We start from the raw sequence: 27115 nt of genomic DNA, 5'->3' as shown, positions 1-27115 counted from the left end.
GCTTATCCCGCCGGGAAATTAAAAAAAACACTTAAACATCACAAGACAATTAACATTATAAAAAATATTCTTATCAAAATAGATTAAAGGTATACAAAGTTAAAAAAAAAAGCAAAATAAAAATTAAGAAAACAACGAGTTAAACCGAAACGGAACGTTCAAAAATCTATGGTTAGTGCCAAGTGACATTGGCGTCATAGATAAGTAAAGATATCTCACCGCCTTGTAATTGACGAAGTCAAAAAAAATCAAACAGCTTACGGGTTTCATGCATATACACGAAATTACGCACACACTCACGTAAAACAGTTTACGGTTTTTCCCATAACGTTTCCGACCGTCGTGGTGTAATTTACGCGGAAAAATGCCGACATGTGCAGATAAATGGTGCAAACACAGCACGGAATCGAAGAAAAAGCGCGGAGAAGTATCATTTCATTCATAAGTGGTCTAAAAACTACATATTTTTAATATTTCACAAACACGAAAATAGATAACATTGACAGTACTAAGTGTTGCCAGTACCTTATTGTGAATTACTTTATATGTGGGAAATAACTTGCAAGTAAAATTAGATATTGATTATGTGTTTTATTTAAATTTAACAGAAATAATAGCTACGCACGAGTAACATTAAATTGAAATATTATAATATTATTAAATTATAATTAAATTTTGGAAATATTTTTTTCAATTGCATCGTTTGATTATGTACTCATATTGCGTAGATAGTGCATAATATTAAAGTTTGGAAAATCCAAAAGTGCACGACTCATAATGCTCATTTAATTATGAAATATAAAAAAAAAAAAAATACTTAAGTCGTTCAAAATTAATTGCCGAAAAAACAGCTGTAGTAGGAAGAAGGTACTGCACAAGCGCCCCTGGTGGAATAAATTTACATAATATCTATAAATATACAGTCTTGTAGTTTTCGTTTTTTATTAATTGCAATTAAACGACACTGAATTAATTAATCATTCGCATTCAGTGACCTACAATCGTCGATTAGAATTAAAAAAAAAAAAAAAACTCAAATGATGGATTTTTTCACAAGTTACAGTGTTTTCAGGTTTCACACATGACGGACAGAATTTTTTTTTGACCTATTTTGGTGTTTTTTTCCAATTCTATTGCAGTAAATCAATTTTTAAAAAGTATGGAATTAATCTCCATTAAATTATCTCGACAATAGTATGCAAAAAATATCTTGATTCCGTGAACTATCAAGGCTATAATAATAAAAATAGCCGCCAAAATAAAGCGAAAAAAATTTTTCGATCGTAAAGCACTCTCTGATGCTTCGCATCATGAGTCGTGCAATTATTTATCTTTCTGTCCAATGTGGTTATTTTAGGTTTCCAAAAAATATATTGCTACATGATAAATGGGAGGCTGCCATACAACTAAGTCATAATGATCCTCACTGGCAAGCAACTTCTTGGAGTGAAGTTTGTTCAGATCATTTTGATGAGACTGATTTATACGTAACAAAATGTGGAGTGCGTCGACTAACTAGAAGCGCATATCCAAGAAAGGTATACACTTTAAACCAGAATGCAGCAGCGCTCAACACTGCTGTTATGAGGCAGAAATATTTGTGGCGGTGGTGCCGCCAGAGTCGAATCATAAGGGGTAAATAATAATAATAATCACCTTCAAAATATTCATACGTAAATATCGACGTAACTTTTGCGTCACTTTACTTTTGGAAGGAATACATTGTCTCTTTCTTGTCAGTAACTTAATCATGGCGGACCAAACACGAAAAATAATGAAACAATAATATCTCCTCATTTACTTGTGATTTGTGATTCCATGAAGCTTGTTTATTTATTATTTTTTTGTTTAATTTGTACATTTACGGATTTAGTTAATCGTTGTTATAGCAATTGTATATTTTACGTTTGTTATTGTCACTGTCATATATTTTCTTCTGTATATTTTTTGTTAATTTTTAATATATATTACTTTTTATTGCTTATTAGTTATGGTGTGCGTTGAGTATATTTCATAAATAAACATTACTTTCGTAATACACATTTAATTTAATCCCTTTTTCTTTGCTACTCTAAGCGCCTACTAAATTATACTACTAAGAAAACAATTCGTAATGTGGTGTAGATACAGACGACGGGATTGATCATTTTATTGTTTGAATTCTTGACAAATAGAACCTTTTTAGAGAAAGTTTACGTATAAATAACGAATACTACGTAATTTACATAATAAATAAATACGTATTTCAAACATTTTAGGGAGACTAGAACGGAGTCGTGGCAACACTTTATTATTACGCACACAATTCCAAGTGTCAAAACTGGCTTCATTTACTTGTATGGAGTGAGTTATCTTTACTAATCTATGATTGGCGTAGTAACAAGTTGTTATGAGAAGAGAAAAAAAAAGACATTAACACATTAAATATTTTTGACATTCACTTAGAGGCAAAGATTAAAAAGGAATTTGACAATTACAATAAGAAGTATTGAAAAGATAAACATAATGAGTTGCGGTTGAGAATAGACAAATTTATTTCCTCTTTTATCTATAGTACACTAATATCTTAGTACATATTTTAATCACCAGATGACATTACTGTGTGATGAGTAGGTATTATTTTGATATATATTCCAACAGCACCACTTATCAAAATAATCTAATATGAATTTAGAACAAAAACAAAAAATAAAACACAAACAAGAAACTGAATTAACCTTAACAATTTAAAACATTTTTGACACCTAATAAATTAACAAAATAGTTATGTTTGGAACCACTGAGACTTTTTGTCAATATATCAGCAGGCATCTCAGATGTTGACAGATATATAATTTTTACAAGCTTATTAGAAACTACTTCACGTATAAAGTGGTAGCGAACATCAATATGTTTAGTACGTTTATGAAACAACGGGTTTTCAGTCAACCTCTGAGCTCCCTGATTATCATTATAAATTGATATGGTATAATTACAACCTACAATATCTGACAAAAGATTTTTTAAATAAATTGCCTCTTTACATGCCTCTGTTATAGCCATATATTCGGCTTCAGTACTTGATAAAGCTACTGTTTGTTGTTTTTTACATTCATATGATACTACCGAACCTGATAATTTGAAACAAAAACCTGTATAGGATTTCCTGTCTAAAGAACATGAAGCCCAATCGGCGTCAACAAAACCTTCTAAGTTACAAGTATCCTTAGTAAATTTCAAACCATATGACTTAGTTTTTTTTAAATATTTTAAAATTCTTTTTGCACGATGCCAATGAACAGAATTAAAACAATTATTAAATTGGCTAAGATAGCTAACACTGTATGATATATCTGGACGTGTTAATACAGACAAATACATAAGGTTTCCTATAAGCTGTTGATAGGGAAACTGTTTGTCAACACATTCTGCCTTATCTAATTTTAAATTACATTCCATTGGAGTATCTTTCGTTTTACAATACATCATATTAAATTTTATAAGAATTTGATCTATAAATTGTTCCTGGTCAATAGTGATACTATTGTGCTGATATTTCACACGCATACCTAAACATCTTTTAATTCGACCCAAATCTTTAATTTTAAATTTTGACATAAGCTTTTTCTTTAAATCATTAGTCATTGTCTTACTATTAGAAAAAATGAAAAAATCATCAACAAATATTGCAATAATAGTCTGTTCATTTTCATATTTTTTACTATATAAGCATGGTTCTAAAACTGACTTTATATAACCCATATCCAACAAACAATCATTTATTCTGGCATTCCATGCTCTAGCCGACTGCTTCAAACCATAAATAGCTTTTTTAAGTTTAAGAACACAATTACTCGGACAAATTAAACTAGGAGGTGCCTGCATATATACAGTTTCGGTTAGAAAACCATTTAAAAATGCTGTAACTACATCAAGATGAGTAATTTCAAAATAATCAAATTTAACGCTTAATGCAAAAAGAAGTCTAAGTGTAGAGTACCTGAGGACTGGTGAATAAGTCTCGTTAAAATCTACTCCATGCCTCTGAGTGAAACCTTTTGCCACAAGTCTAGCTCTATACCTGACCTTGTTATTGCTTTCTGCCTTTTTCTTGAACACCCATTTGCACTGCACCACTCTATCTGCCTCCTCTTGGCCAACAATCTCCCACGCATGGTTGTCATGAAATGCTTGAAGTTCATCAGACATAGCTTGTTTCCATTTGTCTTTTTCTGGACCATTGGTTGCTTCTTCATAAGTAATGTCTTCAGCCCAAGACTCTGGTTCATCTGAAATGCAAAGATTTGTAAAACCATACCTCTCAGGGGGTCGCCTGGTGCGTTCACCCACCAATTGAGGCTCTTCATTCTCTGAGTAATCTTCTTCTTCAGATAATGTCTGATAAGACTCTCCTTCAGTTGAAGATATGCTTTTTTCTGAATCATATACATAAGTAGGATCATCTTGATTTATCAGTGTCGTATCGCTTTCTCTCATAGAACTTTCCCCATGTATTGATTGCTGTTTTTCTATCTGTCCTTCGTTTATTTCTATCTGAACAATATCTGGCTCCATTATAATTACATCTCTGCTGGTACATATTTTTTTAGTTTCTGGGTTGTACAATCTGTAACCTTTCACATTCTCAGAGTAACCCACTAATATGAATTGAACCGCTTTCTTGTCCCATTTCAATCTTTTATTTTTAGGAACATGCATCATTACTGGGCTCCCAAATATTCTGACATGACTGAGATCAGGCTTTCGTCCTGTCCACACTTCAATTGGTGTCTTTTGGTCCAAGCCTGAAGCCGGCGTTCTATTTTTTAAGTATACTGCCGTGTTAACTGCTTCTGCCCAAAAACTTTTGTCCAGCTTGGCCTCGAACAATAAACATCTTGCACGTTCAACTATAGTCCTGTTGAAACGCTCGCAGAGACCATTCTGCTCCGGAGTGTATGGGTTTGTCTTCTGATGGATAATTCCACAATCTTTCAGATAATTTTCCATCATATCTGAACAAAACTCCCCTCCATTGTCGGTTCTCAATGTTTTTATCTTTGTTCCTTTTTGATTCTCAACCATTTTTTGAAATTCCTTGAAATACTGTAGAGTCTGATTTTTCTCCTTTATAAAATATATAAATGCCATCTTGCTAGCATCATCTACAAACAATAGAAAATATCTCGCCTGTCCAATCGATCGAACCTCCATAGGCCCACACAGATCTGAGTGAACTAAATCTAGCACTTCTGTACTTCTATTGTTTCGTAATTGGAATGGTAAACGACTCTGTTTCCCTTCACAACATACTTTACAGTTGGATTTCTGAATATCAGCCTTCATATCAAATGATATCCCATCTACAGCACCATTTTTCATCTTCTGCAAATCATTACTATTAATGTGTCCTAATCTTCTATGCCATTGTTTTGCATCTGAAGTTTGAACTGCTGCGGCCAGCACTTTCTCTGACTTCATTGTATTCAACTTATACACACCATTTTGTAAATTTGCTATCCCAATAAGCTCATTCTGTTGATTATGTATATAACACACTTCAGTTTTGAAAGTAACTTTGTTTCCTTTTGCTATCAACTGGCTAACTGATAGCAAGTTAGTTGTTAGGTTAGGTATGTATAAAATGTTGTTTACTTTAATGTCAAACTGAGAATTGTTCACAAGTGTAGTGATCTGTGTATCTCCGGCACACGCAACTGGCACAGTCATATTGTTTGCGACAATAATTTCCTTCATATCGTGTACTTTTCTCACTTGCAATAAGTTTTCTTTGCATGGTGTCATGTGGGCACTAGCCCCCGAGTCGATATACCAGTCTTCTTTATCAAATTCACTATTGAAAAACGCAGCACTAAATGCATTTACTTGCTTTTCTTTCTGTTCGGGACACTGATTTTTATAATGTCCTATTTTCTTGCACTTATAACATTTTATAACCTTTTTGACATTTGACGTATAACCGGTATTATAACTTGACGTTTGTTTCCCGCCTTTTGTACTGAAGTTGTGATTGTGGCTAACCTTACTTTTATGCTTTGACAGCAATGCAACTTCCGACTCGTGGTCGCCGACCTCCGAACTCATATCAAGCAATTTTGTTTTTATGACATCAGAATTTATGGCAATGCCGGAATGTTCTATTGCCATAATCATTGGGGCAAACTTTTCTGGTAGCCCCGCCAACAATAATGATCCGATCCATTCTTCGTTAATTTCAAACCCCGTACCTTTTAATCTTTGTGCAGTTTCAACTATCTGACTCACATAACTTGTCATGGATTCACAATTATCTAGTCGAATGGATATTAGTGATCGAAGTAGATTGATTTTCCTCGTGAAGCCGCTGTCATCAAACAACTTTTGAAGTTTCTGCCACAAATTCTTCACTTTAGTTTCGTTTTTTATGTGCACATATAACTTGGGATCTATCGTCATTATTAGTTTCGCTTTTGCTTTTCTGTCTTCCGATTCACTTAGATCGACAGGAATGGCGTCGATGTCAATGCCTTCCAAGATGAGAAAATTTCTTGCCGCGAACGCCCAGTCGTCATAATTCTCGCGTCCCTTTAACTTCGGCACATTAACTAAATAACTGCCTGACGACATTATAACTTATTTTCCGATACACGATATGAATTTACTGTTAAATTATTAATAAACTTTTAGCACTGGGAACATAACCTAATGAAACGAATGAGTTGCGGTTGAGAATAGACAAATTTATTTCCTCTTTTATCTATAGTACACTAATATCTTAGTACATATTTTAATCACCAGATGACATTACTGTGTGATGAGTAGGTATTATTTTGATATATATTCCAACAAAACAATGATATGTGACACATTATGTATAAAAAAAAAAAAAAACTACCCACAAAAAGTTAATAAATCAAAACGTAAACAATAATGTGTCCAGAGAGGGAAATTACTTATTACAAAGTCAAAACTAAATACACAACACAAGATATAAGTGTTTAAAGAGGTCCAAACGACTTAACAGCCTATTTCTTACGGACCGTGCGCTTCGACTTCAAATACTGTGCGGAATGAACTGCAGCAGCTGGAGTCGGCGAACTGGGCTTCGACTGTTCTTCGTCAAGCAGCAGATTATCATCATGCACTGGTATATCCAGGTCCTGCTCAGAAAGTATGCGCCGCCTGGTGCCATCCGGAAGCTTGACTACAATAATTCCACCCATGGTCCAGCAGTTCTTCATGCCTACTTTCTTACGAGCAATTACGAATAATGCCTATCGTTGGCGTGTCAGAAACTCAGCCAGGACATAAGGTGTACCCTTGAATCCAGTCTTCTTCCTCCAGACGGCCGCCCGTTGCGATAGATCGGCAAAACGAACCAAAATTGGACGACATTTTCCTTCAACCATACTGCCCAGACGGTGACAAGCCTTTAGATTACTACTAGCCAAGTCACATATACCAAGCTTTTCACTAAAAAGTTTGGCTATATAATTTGAAAGGTCTTCAGTTTCTTCAGGAATACCACCAATTAAGAGAAACTTTCTTCGATGACGCATTTCTATCACATCAACGGCCTTAGAAAGCTCCGTTATTTGCTCCCGGAGAAAGTTCAGCAGTGTCCACACATGGGTCTTGAATTCGTTGAACTCCTCGTGAAGACGATTTAAGGAAGTGTTACTCTTAGGCGCAGCGGCTTTGAACTTGGACTCAAATTCAGTAAATTTCTTCAGGAATGTGGCCTCAATGGCATGTTGTGTTTCCAAAATTGTATTGAAACTTGCCATTGTAAATAGTGATGGACGTCGAAGTGTGCAATTAAATTGTAAAAAAGGTGGCTCAGGCGGGATTTAGCAGTGTAATTATAGATCACCGATCATATGCACATACACTATTAAACTTGTAAGTAAATTTGGGATAAAAAAATACGAATTAAACTGTATTAATTAAAATATTTTCTAAGAGCAGAGTGTTTACTTATTGACCTACCGCCAAAAAAATAATTGAGTTGTGTTTGAAGATATTTGGTGTAGGTTCTAACGAAATTGCAAAGCCAGTTCATCATTGACTATTTAAGGGTCTGATAATGTGGCTCGGAGACAAAATATATAACTCCTCAACCGATGGGAAGAACTTAGTTGTGTTTGAAGATATTTGGTGTAGGTTCTAATGAAATTGCAAAGCCAGTTCATCATTGACTATTTAGTTAGGTTAGGTTGGAACATATAAGACAATATAAAACTAAGCGAGCAGGACGCGGCAGCGCCCTGCGAGCGGGCGGTTCCAATCAATGTAAATTCAGACCTTACCTTAATTCATGATCACTTTTATACAATTTTATATTGTATTAATAGAAATGTTTTTATGTATTCACTAAAAAGGGTGAAAAAAATTTTTTAATAAAAAATACAACCGACTTCTATGTCACTACAAAGTAAAAAATAATTCAAATAAATGTTGGTTTAGTACATATTTCTGAAGTCGGCGCTCATATTAGACACGCTGTTTACATCGTTATCCAACGAAATATATTGAGCGCTGACTTCAGAAATACGAGTATGTACTAAACCAACATTTATTTCAATTATTTTTTACTTTGTAGTGACATAGAAGTCGGTTGTATTTTTTGTTAAAAAATTTTTTAATACATCACCAGCTCTAGCAATCCTTCCGTCCATGGCACCAACTCGTGCCAAGGGCGGTAGTCTTTCTCTGCTCACTGATTCTGACATTAGGCGGCGGGTACTAATGACCTGAGTTTACCGAAGTAACATCAGATCAGCAGTTTGATTTAATAGTGCCATAGAATAATTTTCGAGTAATAGAAGCAATAGTATAGTATAGTATTTAATTGCTATAAAAAATGTGGTTAAATAACTAATCAAAAATAAAAATAAAATATTATCTTAGTTTTCAATCAAATATTGAATTAAGTTAAATTAAGATAATATTTTATTTTTATTATTGATTATTATATATTACACATAAATCATGAATCAAATATAAATCTAACACATAAATCATGAATTAAATATAAATCTAACACGGACCATTTACATTTGTTATTTATATTATATTTATTTTCTGTTCTGCTCTACCCATTCACCCGGCCACACTCGTAATTTTTCTTTAGCCACTATAATATTTCTAAAATTATTTTGGGATTTTAATGAAAATCTATCATTGTCTAGTACTTCCATTATTTCATATGGACCTCTGAACTTTGGGGCAAGTTTGTCATGTCGTCTATGGTCTTGACTGACGTATACAATGTCACCTACGGAATACTTTTTATTATTTCGTCTCACGGAGTCAAATTGGTATTTAAATTTGGTAGCAACATCTCTAAGGCGTTGTTTTGCTAAGTCTCTGTCAGCATTTATATTTATAATAGGTCGTGTAGATTCGTCAGGCAATTCATCTAGTAGAGCTTTTATGGACGGTATATTTCCTTCTTTACCTATCAATAGTCTGATTGGAGAAAACCCAGTTGCCTTTTGAATAGTACTATTAAGGGATTGCTGAACCTTCCATAAAGCGTTCGGCCATTCTGAGGTATTATTTACTGTTACAGATAGCGTATTTAGAACGGTCCCTACATAACGCTCAACTTGACCGTTACCGCGAGGAGTTCCGGTAGATATCATATGGTGGTTAATTTGCATTTCTCTCAACAAGGACTGTATTTGATTAGATGCGAAGTTTGTTCCTCTGTCCGTAATTACCAAAGAAGGAGTTCCAAATAATGTGATGGTCTCACGTAAGGCAAACAATAATTCATGACCACTTAAGCTTTTGAGTGGTTTCAGGATACAAAACTTTGTAAAGCCATCAATTACTAATAGTACATATTTATAACCTTCTTCGGATTGTTTAAAAGGTCCAGAACAGTCAAGGTGTAACGTATGAAATGGAATCGATTTTTCTATGGGATGAAGTAAACCTTGTTTAGGTCCAGAATGACTCTTTTGTGCAATACAAATCAGACAATGAGATATATATTTTTTGTGAAATTTGAAACACCGGGGAACCAAAAATGTTCCTTAATTTTGTTAAGAGTTTTGTCATAACCCACATGGCAATTATTATCATGATAGAGCCGCAGTAAACTTAATCTATATCCCTTCGGAACAAAAAAATTTGATAACGATACAGAGTCAACTTTATAACAAAGCAAATCATGGATGATTTCGTACCGTTTAACGTCAACATCACCCGTTTGTACCCGATTCATTAAATTTTGAGTTTCATCGTCATTCAGTTGGGCCGTTTTTAACCACGATGGTGCATGATTATGCAAGTCCTCATCGATAAAGTTTAAATCTGGTTGTTTCTTCGTTATCGGATTACGACTAAGGTAGTCAACATGTTGAACGAAAGCTCCTTTTTTATAAGTGACTTGAAATTGAAAATCTTGCATAAACGTCCACCATCTTGCAATACGAGGAGTTAAGTCTTTCTTGGTCATAGTCGGTTTAATGGAATTGCAGTCTGTAACAATGGTGAAGTTAATTCCTAATAAGTACACCCGAAAATGTTTTAATGCATTATAAATCGCCAATGTTTCAAGATCATATGAACAGTATCGCGATTCTGTAGGGATTGTGCGTTTACTAAAATATGCGACTACTCTATTTTGATTGTCCTTTTTTTGTAACAACATAGCCCCGTATCCTATAGAACTTGCGTCTGTATGCAATTCTGTGGATAAATTTTGGTCAAAAACAGTCAAAAGTGGTTTTGAAATTAAACATTTTATCACATAACTTTTAGCTTTCTCTTGGTCCTGTCCCCATTCCCATTTTTGATCTTTTTTTGTTAATTTAGAAATACTAGCTGTTCGAGATGCAAACTCAGGTATATATCTACGAAAATAACTGGCAAGTCCCATAAATTGTCTTACTTCTCTTACTGACGTAGGATTTGGAGCACCAGTAAGTGCTGTAACTTTACTTTCACTTGGTCTTATTCCCTCCTCAGATACTGTTTGTCCTAAGTAATCTATTTCTTTAACGAAAAATTTGCACTTCTTTACATTTATTGTGAACCCTGCGCTACTAAGAGCCTCTAAAGTCTGTTCTAAATAGTCTAATCCTTGGTCTTCTGTTTGAAATGGTATTAGCAAATCATCTATGTACACTAATAAGAACTTGAGATGTTTGACAGCGTTATTAATGGCCTTTTGAAAGACTGATGGTCCATTGCATATGCCAAATGGCATTTTAATAAATTCATAATGATTATCTGGTGTAACAAATGCAGTAAATTTAATTGATTCAGCAGCTACAGGAATTTGGTGGAATCCACTCTTCATGTCAATTGATATGAAATATTTTGAATTACCTAGCTTATCAAGTTGGTCTTGGATTAAAGGCAGGGGATATCTTTCTTTTTCAATAATTTTATTGAGTGTCCTGAAATCCACGCACATACGATCAGTGTCATCTTTTTTTTTCTACAAGTAAGACAGGACTAGCATATGGGGAGTTGCTTTCGCGAATTATATTTTTTTGAATTAAATCTTCACAAATTTCATTTACTTTTTCCCTCTCAATCTATAGGGTCTGTAGTGTATCACTTCGTCGCGTTTTAGTCGTAATTGCATTTCACCAGTTTTAACAGTTCCAATATTATTTTCAGACGGTAACACCTCAGGGTATTTATCAAATATTAATTTAATTTTAGTTTGAAGTGGTTCACTTAAATGATTTACCGATTCAGTTAGTTGTTCGAGATTATCTTTACTAGACGATTCAATCTGAAAATTTACTTCATTTGTTACCCGAATTACGAATTACTCTACAACAATTAGAGTCCATTTCAACTAATATATCAGGATACTGGATTATATTGCGTCCTATCAAACAATCATAATGAAAATCTGTGTCTCTAGCAACGTTAAATTCTATTTCTACACAAGCATCATCAAACTTTACAGGAACACTTATTCGACCAAAAATATGTAATTTGCCGTTTCCTATTCCTTCAAGCGTGACGGAACAGGGTTCCAATCTACATTGCAATCGTTTAACTATAGAATATTTAATGATACTACACGTGGCGCCGGTGTCAATTAGAGCACCCAAAGTTAAGTCCCCGATAGTAATCGTTGTTAGTTTCAGTTTGTTTGTCGTACTCAAACAATTTACGTTATTCTCATTATCTTTTGGGTTTATATTTTTTAATGAGCTGCGACTATTATAACGCTATTATTATGTTTAAAGAAGCAAATATTTTCACTGTGTCCAAATTTCTTACAGAATGTGCATTGCACAGTTTGAGGCGATGAATTTACTGTAGAGTATCTAGGGTCCGGAAAGTTATTTTCACGACTTCGATTTAAAAAGCATTGTATACGAGTGTGCCCAAGTTTATTACAAGTGTAACAACGTTTTTCTAACAAATTATCTAATTTTTGAAGTTTATGAGTTACGCTTAAAGTACCTGAAGTAGACGGTTCATTTTTTTCGGATTTGTCGAACTTACTGCCAGAATCCAATGGTCGTTTTTTTGAAGTCTTGATATATGTTGTAAATAGCGAAATTAATTTTGCAATATATGATTTTAGACCAAAATTATCGCGGAATTGAGACATTTTATTATGTAACGGGTACTCACGATATGCGTTTTTTATTGCCGATATTTCGACCCAGTTGCATGGATCGTGGTGACGGCGAAATTGAGGTGGAGGGGAGAAACCGTTGACAAGTACTAGTGGTAGATTAATCTATCTACCCTACGTCTAGTTCGTTTTTCTTTTCTAGGTTTCATATCACGACACACAACACTGACAATATCCTTACGCACCGTACTTTGCACTATTTGTGACTTGCATAAACTAACCACTGGATTCCACGTTTGGGCTAACTTAAAACCATCTTCTCTATTGAAGTTCCTAGGATGTTTCTTGATCTCTATTGCTTCTCTTACTAAACGAGGAAAGTAATGACGCTCAGTGGAGATCACCTGAGGTTTGTGTAATTCAATCCAGTGGTTACAACCTGAACTGAGGATGTGTTCGGCTACCGCAGATTTCTTAGGGTCATTATTTTTGACTGCGCTGATATGTTCCTTAATGCGTTGTGATATGGCTCGTTTTGTCTGCCCAATATACGAGCTACCACAACTACAGTCAACCTTATAGACCCCTGGGCACTGGTATGGAATAGTATCCTTGGGGGAACGAAGATAGGCCGCGAGCTTTTTAAAAGGCGTAAATATACTTTTTATGTTATATTTTCGATCTAAAATCCTCCCTATCTTATCCGTGACACCTTTCACATACGGGAAATATGCAGAATGCCTTTCTACTACGCTGGGGGTGTTATGATTCCGTTCAGTTCGTTTGGCTATAGTTGCGTGGCCATTGAGACGCAGGACCTTTTCCAGGTGTTCCAACTCCTGCGCCAAATGATCATTGTCACATAATTCATAGGCCCGGTTCGTGAGGGATTTTGCAACCGAAGCTATGTGTCTGGGGTGGTGGTGTGAAGTGCCGTGTAAGTATCTATCCGTGTGAGTAGGTTTCCGGTAAACTGCGTGACTAAATGTACCATCAGGGCGGGCCTCTAATGCGACATCCAAGAATGCCAACTTCCCATTGTCCTCCATTTCGCAAGTGGATAAATAAATTTGAATTTAAGTGTTGTGTGTCGTGATATGAAACCTAGAAAAGAAAAACGAACTAGACGTAGGGTAGATAGATTAATCTACCACTAGTACTTGTCAACGGTTTCTCCCCTCCACCTCAGTTTCGCCGTGACCACGATCCATGCAACTGGGTCGAAATATCGGCAATAAAAAACGCATATCGTGAGTACCCGTTACATAATAAAAAATAATTTTGCAGTTGTATCAACACGACTATTGTGAGCAGCCATTTTAACAGTGGCGTCATGTATACCCCCGTAAATCAATTCCACCAATTGTTCTTCAGTAAAAGCTACTTTTGTTAATTTAAATAGTCTTAACTTTTCCCTTGCATACTCGCAGTATGAATCCGCATTATCAATCCGCATCAGATGTAAGTAAAACAGCTTTTGATCATTTTTCTGATAAATTACGTTTTTCGGGATACAAGTCCATTATGGTTGCCCTGAACCTCTCCCATGACCTCCCCTCTTCGGGGTCCCATGTTTCGTACCAAATTAAAGCTGAGCCCTTTAAGGCCTTACCTGCTTTGGCTATAGTTGTGACGTCACTCCATCCCATATCCAGCAACTAACTCTAATAAACATTTATTGACAATAAATAGTTTCAAAAACAATAATGTGTTGATATCAATGGGGTCGAAATTATAGGACAGAAAGATAAAATCAACGTTCATTTATTCAATTACTTGATAATTGATTCTACCACAGTTTCGCACAGGTGCCCTTGTTTAGAGGAGAAGAAAACTGCGAAAGAAACTCCTCAGCACATCTTTTCAAAATGCATAAGATATTAGCAACATTAATCGTATTTTCTAAACATAGAAACATATCAATAAACATTTCCTAGTATTACAATAATTGTTATAATATTAAACTAATATTAATATGTACTTAACTGTGGTCCTGTAGAAAATCTTTTAACTCAACTCTGGGTCGGTAACCAGCATCACTACAGCAAGAATGAACCCGAACCAATCGGCTCAACCCCTTTTATAGCGGCCTCAAATGGCCGCCATTGGTTATATCCAATTAAACTCACAATAAAGTAAAACTTTTCTTTTGCTAAGAAAAAATATTAACAATCACAATATAAAATAAAAACATAAATTATGACACAATATTAATATTAAAATAAGCTTATATACCAAATAAAGAGTATAAAAAAGATTTGCCATACAAAACAAATTTAAAACATTGTGATTATAGTTTCCGGAAAAACGTAATAATGTAACTTCTAAAAATAATAATATAAAATCAAAACTTAAATTTAAACATTATTCATTACACTATTCATAGTACCGTTATTATTGGCAGTAAAATTTTGCATAACCAAACAACGGAACCAACATAAATATATACTTATAAATGTATCTTCACCTATAATTACTTCCATTACCTTCAATATTCATATTTCATCAACTTTTTACCCAATAAATCTAACACGGCCAGACTGACAGTACTTCGCTCTCGAAGTACATCAATCCATCATTTTTTTTTACTTTATTCTAACATATACTTATTTTTTACATATACTTTCTTTTTCGTTTTTTTTTTTTTTTTTTTTCTTTTTGTTTTTTTTTAACCGACTTCAAAAAGGAAGTGGTTATCAATTCGGCCGGTATCTTTTTTTTTTTTATGTATGTACACCAATTACTCCGCCGTTAGTGGAGCGATTTTAATAATTATTTTTTTATTGTGTAGAGACGAGCTGGAAGTTGGTCCCATTTAAATATGGTTAGGATCCATCGATTGGTTCTGGAGAAAAAGAGGGGAACTCCTCCACCCATGTAAATATAACAGCCATAACTTCGCCGTTTATGAACCTATTTTAATGCCTTACAGCAGGCTGCGCGCCTCTGTCACGAGTTGGTGATATTGCGTCTCAAATTCCTCTCGCTCATTGTTTTCGTCGGCAGACGATTCGGACAGCACATCGATTGCATCCTGTAATTGATCATATTCTGCGTATAAGGCGTCGAATTTATTAAAGCGGCTTTCTAAATCTAAGAGTTGTACGGTAGTAGACCGAGCTATTGTTTTAAATTCATCAAGATATTTATCAAAGATAGTCATCTTGCCCTTCATACAACTACGCTTTCTAATAAGCGATTTCAATTCGGAAGCCATTGCAAAAAGGGTCAAATTAAATAAAAGGTGCGTATGAAAAAATGGAATGCAGCGCTCGAAGCGATAACAAAGATAAAAAGATGCGTTAGCGATGAGTACTTGCAAACACGTGCCACATGTTCAGTTGTCCGGGCGCTAAGAAACAAATTGTGCACTAATGCAAGGTTTATTGCTATAAAATTTTAGGCAATGAAATTAACTTTTAACGGTTTTAAATTTGAAATAATGGAAAAGAAGTAGGAAATTGAGTAAAAGTGTAGAAATGTTTGTCAGAAATAAGCTGTCTGATTATTATTTTTAAAAGAAAATATTATAAATAAAATTGGAACGACTCACAAATGACCAATCCACCAAACAGTAAAACGTGGCTTAATCCTTTGTCCTAAGTAGCGATCGCTTCGAATATTCCACGGGCCCAAAGTCCGTTGCACGTGGACGACTTGCTTTCTTGGGCGTAGGTGTGCGGTTGCTAAGTGAAGTATCCTCGATGACAAGCAAGCGCAAGGTCGCAAACGTGTGTCATGATTTCCGAATTTAATAATTATTTTGTTGTCGTCTTAACAGCAATGATTGAAAAATTAATATTAAAATAGGTAGTTTGATTACAATAATAAAATAAACTTATATTGTGAGTAGTATGCACCTAAAATCCCTATAAAAGTCTGTGATAACGTCGGCTCGGGTAGTCAGTTTGGGAGTTGTACGTTAACCATCAAGGTGATAAGTTGTTTAGTGGAAACTATGCTAGTTGGCTGATAAAAGTGTTAAAAATGGAATAAAAGTATTTAATGTGCTGCGAATTGGAGTTTTTCTGATATTTCAGAAGGGGGATATAAAAATCCAGGTATGTACGCCCTCAGAATTTTAAATATTAATAGCAAAAAAGAGAAAAGGAGGAAACTCGAGTTAAAATTACATCAAAATGTAACTATAACGCTTGTTAAAATTTATTTAATTTCGATACTGCACAAATATGACACTATTACATTGCATTTGATCGGGGCTTTTTTTTTTTTTTTTTTTTTTGTTACGAGGGGGAAACCTTCAAAAGGTACCCTGTGCCGTGGGAGCGGCACGGGGTTATGTGGGATTCTTACCGCACTAAAACCCCCCCGGTGGCCGTCCTCTGCGCTGCGTAGAGGACTCCGGGATCTCCAGAGGAACGCAACCGGAGTCCTCTTAGCGCGTTGCCCCATCGGGCTCCTCCCAGGTGAGCGTGACGCTCGCCACACCGTCTGGTGTGCACAACGGTATGCGACCACACATACCGCCGTCCTTCCCGGGGTCGCTGTCCGGGCGGTTCGAGCTCCCACTCTTACGACCCGCAACCCCGGAAGCCCCTTTTAGTCGCCTCTTACGACAGGCAGGAGATACCGTAGCCCTATTCTGGTCCCGGAACTACAGGGACCCCGCGCCGGTGGGCGTTATGTACGCCCGCGGCGACTCCTCCTCCGAGCGGGTTCAGCGCGCTCCCTAGCTCGCTCGGCGTCTTCCTTCGCGGACATGACTATGTCGCAAAAGGTGATCATGCCCTCCCAGGCTTCGCTGCGCTGAACCATCGCCCCAACAATGGCCGCTGGAGACAGGTCCGGTCCCACTTTTGACACGAGGATCCGCCGCTGAGACTCCCACGCTGGGCAGTACTGCAGCGTGTGCTGTGCGGAATCCTCGTGGTGCCCGCAATGATGGCACTGGGCCGTCTCTTCCCTCTGTATCCTTTTCAGATACTCACCGAAACAGCCATGTCCGGTGAGTATCTGGGTCAACCGGAAGGTGACACGACCTTTGGCAATGAGCCAAGCCCGAAAGTTCGGTACGATAGCATCGACCACCCGTTGGCGTATGTTACGTGGTTCCATTAGCCGATCTCGCCAGCACCTCAGAGCGCGCCACCTGGCTCTCCTCCGAAGCACTTCGACCGTTTCTTCAGTGAAGGGTTCAGTCCTCTGACGGAGGACGCGGGTCTTATTAAAGACCCGTGCATCCATATCCGCCAGAATGTCCAGGGGCGGAAACCGCCCCAGGACTGTCGCCGCCTCGTACGATATGGTACGATACCCCCGGGCGACTCTGATCGCGATCGTACGTTGCGCGGAGTTAAGTTTCCGCGCAAGGCGCCGGCAGCCAGACAACCTGTCCGACCATACCGGCGCACCGTAGAGCGCGATCGAGCGTATCACACCCGCGTAGAGGCGGCGGACCTCTTCCCTTGGTCCCCCGAGATTTGGCAGCAGTCTGTGCATTGCACCCGCTACCTTATGAATCCGGGGGACGAGACGATCAAAGTGCTCGTTGAAGCGCCAGCGGCCGTCCAGTGTTAGGCCAAGGTACTTCATGTACCCGCCTATCCGGACGTCCGTATCACCGACACGCACTGAGGTCTCAGCTGGTACGACACTCGGCCTGCGGCCGTGGAACCACATCGCCTCGGTTTTATGGGACGCTACCTTTTTTTTTTTTTTTGGTTACGAGGGGGAAACCTTCAAAAGGTACCCTATGCCGTGGGAGCGGCACGGGGTTATGTGGGATTCTTACCGCACTAAAACCCCCCCGGTGGCCGTCCTCGGCGCTGCGTAGAGAACTCCGGGATCTCCAAAGGAACGCAACCGGAGTCCTCTTAGCGCGTTGCCCCATCGGGCTCTGCTCAGGTGAGCTTGACGCTCGCCACACCGTCTGGTGGGCACGACGGTATGCGGCCACACATACCGCCGTCCTTCCCGGGGTCACTAGCCGGGCAGTTCGAGCTCCCACTCTTGCCGCCCGCAACCCCGGAAGCCCCTTTTAGTCGCCTCTTACGACAGGCAGGGGATACCGTAGCCCTATTCTGGTCCCGGAACTACAGGGACACCGCGCCGGTGGACGTTATCTACGCCCGCGGCGACTCCTCCTCCGAGCGGGTTCAGCGCGCTCCCTAGCTCGCTCGGCGTCTTCCTTCGCGGACATGACTATGTCGCAGAAGGTGATCATGCCTTCCCAGGCTTCGCTGCGCTGAACCATCGCTCCAACAATGGCGGCTGGAGACAGGTCCGGTCCCACTTTTGACACGAGGATCCGCCGCTGAGACTCCCACGCTGGGCAGTACTGCAGCGTGTGCTGTGCGGAATCCTCGTGGTGCCCGCAATGATGGCACTGGGCAGTCTCCTCCCTCTGTATCCTGTTCAGATACTCACCGAAACAGCCATGTCCGGTGAGTATCTGGGTCAACCTGAAGGTGACACGACCTTTGGCAATGAGCCAAGCCCGAAAGTTCGGTACGATAGCATCGACCACCCGTTGGCGTATGTTACGCGGTTCCAATAGCCGATCTCGCCAGCACCTCAGAGCGCGCCACCTGGCTCTCCTCCGAAGCACTTCGACCGTTTCTTCCGTGAAGGGTTCAGTCCTCTGACGGAGGAAGCGGATCTTATTAAAGACCCGAGCATCCATATCCGCCAGAATGTCTAGGGGCGGAAACCGCCCCAGGACTGTCGCCGCCTCGTACGATATGGTACGATATCCCCGGGCGACTCTGATCGCGATCGTACGTTGCGCGGAGTTAAGTTTCCGCGCAAGACGCCGGCAGCCAGACAACCTGTCCGACCATACCGGCGCCCCGTAGAGGGCGATCGAGCGTATCACACCCGCGTAGAGGCGGCGGACTTCTTCCCTTGGTCCCCCGAGATTTGGCAGCAGTCTGTGCATAGCACCCGCTACCTTATGAATCCGGGGGACGAGACGGTCAAAGTGCTCGTTGAAGCGCCAGCGGCCGTCCAGTGTTAGGCCAAGGTACTTCATGTACCTGCCTATCCGGACGTCCGTATCACCGACACGCACTGAGGTCTCAGCTGGTACGATACTCGGCCTGCGGCCGTGGAACCACATCGCCTCGGTTTTATGGGACGCTATCTGGAGGCCCAACCTGTGGATGTTCTCTACGACGCGTGCCACCCCGAGCTCTGCTAGCCGAGCCGTCCTGCTGAAACACTCCCCTTCGGTGAGGACGAGGGTGTCGTCGGCATAGCAGACGATGCTCACTCCATCCGGGAGCACCGTTCTCAGCACCGCGTCGTAAGCGATATTCCACAGCAATGGCCCCAGTACCGAACCCTGCGGTACCCCGCGCACGACGCTCCTCCCGCGAACGCTCCCATAGCGGCCTGGGAAGCTGACGCGTCTGTCCGACAGATACGCCTTCAGGACATTCCGCAAATAGGAAGGCACCTGATGGACAGACAGCCCGTCCATAATCGCACTCCAGGGTAGAGAGTTAAAAGCGTTGACTATATCAAGGCTAACCGCCAAGACTACTCTACCCTGGGAGATGGCCTGCTCTGAGAGCGTGCGGACTCGGAGGATCGCGTCGACAGTCGAGCGCTGCTGCCGGAAGCCGAACTGGTTTTCGGACAGGTCCGGGCCGTGGCATACAAGATGCTGGCTAATCCGGGCGGAGATGATCCGCTCGAATAGCTTGCCCGCCTCGTCCAACAGGCAAATGGGTCTGTACGCTGATGGAGAGTCTCGAGGCTTGTCCCGTTTGTGCAATAGTACTAACCTCGCCCGCCTCCACTCTGACGGAAAACTTCCGTACTGGAAGCAGGCGGTGAACAGTCTTCGCAGCCTCCCCTCCAGCACTGTCAGCGCTAAGACCCAAGCCTGCCATGGGATTCCGTCCGGCCCCGGCGCAGTATTTCGCTTCGACATGCGCTTAACGGCACCGTCGAGCTCGCTCTCCGTCACCGCCAGCTCCTCAGACCAGGCGGGGAGATCCGGCAGCGCCGCGGAGAAACCCGACTCGTCAGTGGTTCCTGGGAACAGGCTGTCCACCACTGTGTCGACGAAAATCGGGTCGAGGGTTTCCGTCAGTGGAGGCACCCATGGACGTAGCCTACCGAGCACCATCTTATAAGGGCGCCCCCATGGGTCTCGGTCCAGCCCCTCCACGAGTGCGCTCCAGTTCCGGGCCTTGCTGTCGGCGATAGCGCCCTGAAGCAGTGTTGTTGCGGCCCGGTACTCTACGTACTTCTCCTGCCGTTCCGCGGCGCTAGCCGTTCGGCGTCGTCGAGCCCGAGTGTACTGGCGTCGAGCTTGCAGGCAGGCTGCGCGCAACCGTGCGATGCGCTCCGTCCACCAGTACACAGGGCGTCTCCAGCCAGGTCTGACCCGCGGCATCGCGGAATCGCAGATGGCCGTCATGTCATCCCTGAGCCGGATCGCCTCCTCTTCGGGATCGACCTGGGTATCCCCCTCAGCGGTGTTGGACCAGTCCACGACATGGGCAGCAGCGACGAGCAAGTCCCGGTTGAGACGCTTTCGTGCCCACCGACGTGGATGGTCGTTAGCCTGGCGGCGTGTGTCAGCAGCCGGGAGCTGCAAAACTACGTCTAGCAATATGTGGCGATGGTCAGACAACGTGACGAGATCTTCGGCCACTCTCCAATCCGTGACCAAGCGCTCGGCAGAAAGAGTCGCCCACGAAAGATCAACAATCGACTCTCCCTGCCAGCGCACACACGTGCTGACCGAGCCACGATTAAGCAGACGCAGGTCCAACCCGGCCGCCCACTCGAGCGTTGCCCGTCCTCTGACGCTATCGCGCCTGTTTCCCCAGGCCCTCGAATGAGCGTTAAAATCGCCAAGCACGATCACAGGGCGGGGAAGACAGGAGCGTACACAGCTTGTCAAACGGTCGAGAAACGTCTCGTATGCCGCCAGACTACAATTGGGGGAAACATAACACCCCAACACCGCGAGGGGACCCCACTCCACCGCGACTATGCCCCGCTCGGAGTGAAGTTTGGAGCATGGAGGATCACCCACGCCACCTGCCCAGTACACGGCGACGGACTGCACATCGTCTCCGACCCATCGCGGATGCTCTGGAACTCTATAGGGCTCCGCCACCACTGCCAAGGCAACCAAACGGTCCACGAGGCATTGCTGGAGCAAGTCCTGCGCCCCGCGGCAGTGGTTCAGGTTCCCCTGGAGGATCTTAAGTGACGGAGACCTATCCATCAAGAGTCCATCGCTTCCACTGTTGGACAATGGGACGAAGCGCTTGAACGCGCAGGCCCATCTGTCCGTGTTGAGCCGGCAGCCATGACCGCTGTCTCGCTCACTCCGATGCCCCGGCGCCTTCGCTTTGGCGGCGTACACCTTCTCCCACCGAGCCGATGGTCAGCTGGGCGACCAAGGTCAGCACACAGGGCGCATTTTGGCGACTGTGCTACGCATTGGCTCGCCTTGTGCCCAGGCTCACCACATACATAACACAATGCACTCCTGTCTTTCGTGCTGGTGCATTGGTGCCGTGCGTGACCCATCTCAAAGCACCGGAAACATTGGAGCGACCTAGCAGGCAGCACCTCCACTCTCGCGGACACCCAGCCGACGAGGAGTCGCTTGGCTGCAGCCAGCTTGTGGATAGCCGTAAGGGGACAGCGTATCCAGGCCGTCCCCAACGCCGAAGGTCTTCTCCGGATCTCTCCGACCCTAACGTCGCTAGCAATGCAACCGCAGGCCTCGGCGACTGCGTTGGCGACGTCTTGTTGGGTGACGGAATCGTCCAGATCCATCACCCTGGCCTCCCCTTGCTTCGTGGGCCTGACCACCCTGACGCCTAACTCCGCGACAGCCTCCTGCAACTTTCGTGCCAGGGCGTCGGCTTTCCCAGCGCAATCCTCGCCAGAAACCTCCAGGAGAAGACCGCCGTTTATGGCCTTCTTCTGCCGCAACGCAGGAATGCCTAGGTCGGCAAGTTGGATCTGGCCTTTCGCGGTCTTCATCACCTCCGCATAGGTGATGTCCGACCCCTCAGGTACCGTGACTGCCACGGCCGCCGACTTCGGAACTCGCGGAAGCCTCTTAACCGACTTCTTTTTGCTGGCCCGCGCTGGCTCGGTTGCTCGGGCTGCTGACGGCTGTGCTGGTTTGGTCACAGACCGACGCCGTCGGGTGACGTTCCTACCTCGTCCGAGGCTCGGGAATTGCCTCCGATTTGGTTGCAAATGGGCCGAGGGTCGCTCCTTTGCTCGGGATTTGCGCCCCACGACTGTGGCCCAGGTACCCTCCTGCGCGGCCGAAGTCGAAACAACTGGAGGCCGCACCAGCGTTGAGGCCACTGGTAGGTGCGAAGGCACAACGGGTGTGGCTTTCTGCATCAAGGGGGGCCGGACCGCTCTGCCCGGGAACAATTCGTCCCTAAAGGAGGCCAGCTTCTGGTCCATTATGTGCCCAATCTTTTCCATTAGAGCATCCTCTCTGGTTACGGCTCTCCTCGTCTCTGAGGGGCGAGGCAGCTCTGGCCTATTTGGGGCGTTCTTACGGCGCAACTCGTTCAGCTCCGCCGTAAGGGCGTCAAACTTCCCGTGCAGACCAGCAAGCTCGGAACGCAGCATCGCATTCTCCTGTTCCAGGTGTGCAGTGGTTGCCCGCTGCACTACCTCTGTCGTTGCTGCCTGCACGTGGCGTACGGCCAAACGGATGGTTCGCACCAAGTCCCCTTTTAGATTGCGGGAACTGTTTGCCGCCTTTTCTATTACCTCTAGGTTTTCGATTATTCGAGAACCTAGGTCTCCAGTAGGCTGCTGGGTCATATCTTTACCTAGTTCCTCCGCACTAGGCAGGGAAGCCTTCAAATTGTTCTTGGCCATTGGGATCCTAAAATCGCCATCTCCTGCCGACTGGGTTTTCATCGGCTTCTTAGTTGGCCGTTCGCTTCCGCTACTTGTCGCCGTAAGCGCCCTTTTACGGGCACCTGCCGACATGGCTGTGGACTGTTCAGATACTCCTGACAAAAGAGAACAGTCCGACAACTCATCTGCTTCTGACGAGATGGCTGGTGTAGGTGGAGCTACTGCCCTACCGCGCCGCGTTTTCCTCCTCGCCGCTTGTGTAGCAGGCAATGTGTTCTTCTCGCAAGCTAATTCGGAGTCCAGTGTGGGAATGCATGGGTTGTGTTGACGGAGGTCGGCGGATTGCCGACCTACGAGGCAGTTGCTGCCCCCCCCAGAGTACGAGGGGCTGCCCTCCGCCGTAGCAGAGGGGTGGGATTCTCCCTTTCGGGTACCCACCTGGGGACTACTTTTACAACTAGCCTTATCCATTTTCGCATCTTTTTTAAGGGGTGAGCTCCCCTGGGCCGCTCTTAGTCTGGTCCTTCACCCTTTGCCTTCCGGTATGAGTAACTCTGCCGTATAGCCTCCGGGATCATTAGGACACACAAGCCCCCCCACCACGACAAGGTGGCAGCCCGTTCGGGGGGGATGGGACGCTACCTGCAGGCCCAACCTGTGGATATTCTCTATGACGCGTGCCACCCCGAGCTCTGCTAGCCGAACCGTCCTACTGAAATACTCCCCTTCAGTAAGGATGAGGGTGTCATCGGCATAGCAGACGATGCTCACTCCATCCGGGAGCACCGTTCTCAGCACCGCGTCATAAGCGATATTCCACAGCAATGGACCCAGTACCGAACCCTGCGGTACCCCACGCACGACGCTCCTCTCGCGAACGCTCCCATAACGGCCTGGGAATCTGATGCGTCTGTCCGACAGATACGCCTTCAGGACATTCCGCAAATAGGAAGGCACCTGATGGACAGACAGCCCGTCTATAATCGAACTCCAGGGTAGAGAGTTAAAAGCGTTGACTATGTCAAGGCTAACCGCCAGGACTACTCTACCCTGGGAGATGGCCTGCTCTGAGAGCGTGCGGACACGGAGGATCGCGTCGACAGTCGAGCGCTGCTGCCGGAAGCCGAATTGGTTTTCAAACAGGTCCGGGCCGTGGCATGCAAGATGCTGGCTAATCCGAGCGGAGATGATCCGCTCGAATAGCTTGCCCGCCTCGTCCAACAGGCAGATGGGTCTGTACGCTGATGGAGAGTCTCGAGGCTTGTGATCGGGGCTACCCTCCGATAATGCACAAAAGCACCACACTTTTACATGGCATTGCATTTGATCGGGGCTACTCTTCGATAATGCACAAATGCTCAATCTGGGTAACTTAAACCTTCGATATAACATTGGCCCGATATTTTTTTCGCTTCAATTTTATTTATGTGATCGAAGCCTTCTTGAAGGTAGTCATGTATAATGATTGTCACATATACGGTACAGAGTAACGATATTACAATTACACGTAAGTAGGTACACACTAGTGATTAGAGGTATTATAACTATTCCCGTTATTAAACTGTTCTTGCTGAAGTCTCCGACCAGAATGTCGCTCTCTGTTAACTCGAGCGTCGCCATGATATCATCCCCACTTGACATCCCCACTGCATCTATGTTTGAACTGTAGTAATCAAATGAGTGACTTATTATTTTAAAGTACTAATATAAAAATGCGATATCGTTAATATTCAAGCTTCGTATTAACGATGATAACATTCGGCCGTCCTGCTCACACGTTCGTCTTCGATCGTGTATGGTCTGATGCAAGAGCTGCAAAAGAAAGCGCATTGTTTAATGCCTAAATCCACAAGAGTTACACATTTTCTTGTAATACAGACTCGATCGTAAGAGACCCGATCTGCTTATCAAAAACATGATTTAAACTTTACGCATTTTCCTGCAATACCGACTCGCACGTAAGAGGCCCGAACTGTTAATGCGAACCAAAGCTTAAACTAGGTGATGTTCATATAGGATCACACTAGTTGTGTATTACCCTGGTTTTAAAACAGTGTTCACCACGGATTTCTGTTGCAGACATAGTTCATAAGCACTCTTTACATAAATATTATATGCGCGACAGGTATTGAAGCGAATGCATTAGACCATTGTTAAATAACAAAAACTCGGCTTTAACTAGGTGATGTTCATATAGGATCACTGTAGTCGTGTATCACCGCAGTTTTTTAACATTATATTATACCTTGTTTATGATAACATTCGGCTAGTGCTCAACTCAAGCTTACTCCAACAGTGCGATATTCACTTAATGTTTCAAGGTACGCGATGCCTTTGGCCAACCCTCCCAAATGAATCACCAAGAGACACCCGCGAACATCTCACTGCCCGAGGCACCTGCACTAAACCATTTTAATTCCAGATAAATAAAAATCAAACCATCTGTGGTTCCCTACACCCACAGTAATGACAACATCCAGCTGTCCACTTTACTTATGCCTGGTTTCTGAGTCGGAGATGTCTCCAACAGCTATTGATTCGATAAAGCTATGCATTAGATAAACGACGTTTATCTTATTAGTGCGTTTCTGAATGCTCAACAACCTGTTTAATAACTATGAAACCGATAGAGAGTTGTATAACTGGCCACTGAATGTCTGTGCCACTCAAAAATACTTTCTTACAAAGATAATTTCGTGTTTTTATTTCCAACTTTCGTCTTTTATCAACTGACAGGGCAGTGTCAAAGTAAATTTATTATCGTTATTCATGTTTTACGACTAAACAGTGCGAATAAGTTAAACGAATAAACAGTGAGTTATTAAAGAATATAACTCGTAATAAGTTGTATGAACTTGAAATTTAACGTCATTTGTCACAAAATGAAACATCAAATACAGTTCTGGAAAGGATCAATGGACAGAAACATGGTCAGTTAATCCAAAATGAGTTTAAACAAAGTTTGTATTACATTGATTGCTCGGAAATGGATTTTGGAAATTATCAAACGGGTAGTGTTACATAAACTACCTACCGAAAAAAATACTTCAGAAACCGGCCATTACTGGCCATCTATACTTATTTATGCCTTCAATTGATAAAAGATTCCATGTTTTTTTTTTACATAACATGTGGCCCCTTATCAATCACAACCTAAATTTTCTATAACCTGAAAAGGTTTTTTTTTTTTAAGTTGTTTATGATTCTGCACCAGGCTGTGCCTGTCAATACCTGTCTTACGATAAACTTTATTACCGACACATTCATATTCATTAATTATATTTTAAACGCCTCGGCTTTACCTGACTTTTGATATAGTTAAGTATAAAAAAACCCCATCGAAATGTAACTATGCTTTTATTCGGCATATCAAACAGCATTATTATTCATTTGGCTATGATCCACATATAATAAGAATGAAAGCTTCGCGTGTCAATACATCGACTGTATTTGAAAAAACAAAATAGAAGAAAGAGGAATAAAAAGCAATTTCAATGATTTTAGAATTTTAGTCCGTCTGTTTGTATGTATTTGTAATTGGAAATGGATTGAAAATATGTTTCTAGTCAACATATTGAATTAACATTTAGTCTGTATCCTTCTAATCGATCGTCGTCGATCAAATCAAAGTTAACAACAATGTTAAAAGCATACATCATTTTTTTTTTCAAAATTTATATAAGTTTACCAACGTGCTCCTCGATCATAGCAGAGGGCATTGTATAATTCAAATTCTATTCTGAATCC

At 42.1% G+C, this 27115-nt stretch overlaps 1 protein-coding gene across 1 annotated transcript; it reads right to left on the bottom strand.

Annotated features, from left to right (window-relative positions):
• Positions 1 to 15467: 15467 nt before the first annotated feature.
• LOC140757067 (uncharacterized) lies at positions 15468 to 23839 on the bottom strand. Its single transcript, XM_073092606.1, has 3 exons — positions 22001 to 23839; positions 19572 to 21890; positions 15468 to 15575 (listed from the first exon to the last, which is right to left on the bottom strand). Exons 1-3 carry the CDS (start codon positions 23837 to 23839, stop codon positions 15468 to 15470), a joined length of 4266 nt encoding a protein of 1421 aa, XP_072948707.1.
• Between the last annotated feature and the right edge of the window lie 3276 nt (positions 23840 to 27115).

Source organism: Epargyreus clarus, unplaced genomic scaffold, assembly GCF_041222505.1.
Source record: "Epargyreus clarus isolate Ecla_fem2 unplaced genomic scaffold, WU_Ecla_fem_2.2 ptg000039l, whole genome shotgun sequence".
Lineage (NCBI taxonomy): Eukaryota > Metazoa > Arthropoda > Insecta > Lepidoptera > Hesperiidae > Epargyreus > Epargyreus clarus.
This window is presented reverse-complemented; position numbering and strand designations above follow the sequence as displayed.

What these genes read in the sequence shown, in the direction of transcription:
- LOC140757067 (XM_073092606.1), bottom strand. Translation starts at nt 23,839, where the DNA reads ATGGATAAGGCTAGTTGTAAAAGTAGTCCCCAGGTGGGTACCCGAAAG. An exon ending in ACAGGAGTGCATTGTGTTAT is followed by an intron (nt 21,891 to 22,000) that starts GTATGTGGTGAG and finishes CGGTGGGAGAAG; the next exon opens with GTGTACGCCGCCAAAGCGAA. An exon ending in TCGTACCAGCTGAGACCTCA is followed by an intron (nt 15,576 to 19,571) that starts GTGCGTGTCGGT and finishes GATCAATTACAG; the next exon opens with GATGCAATCGATGTGCTGTC.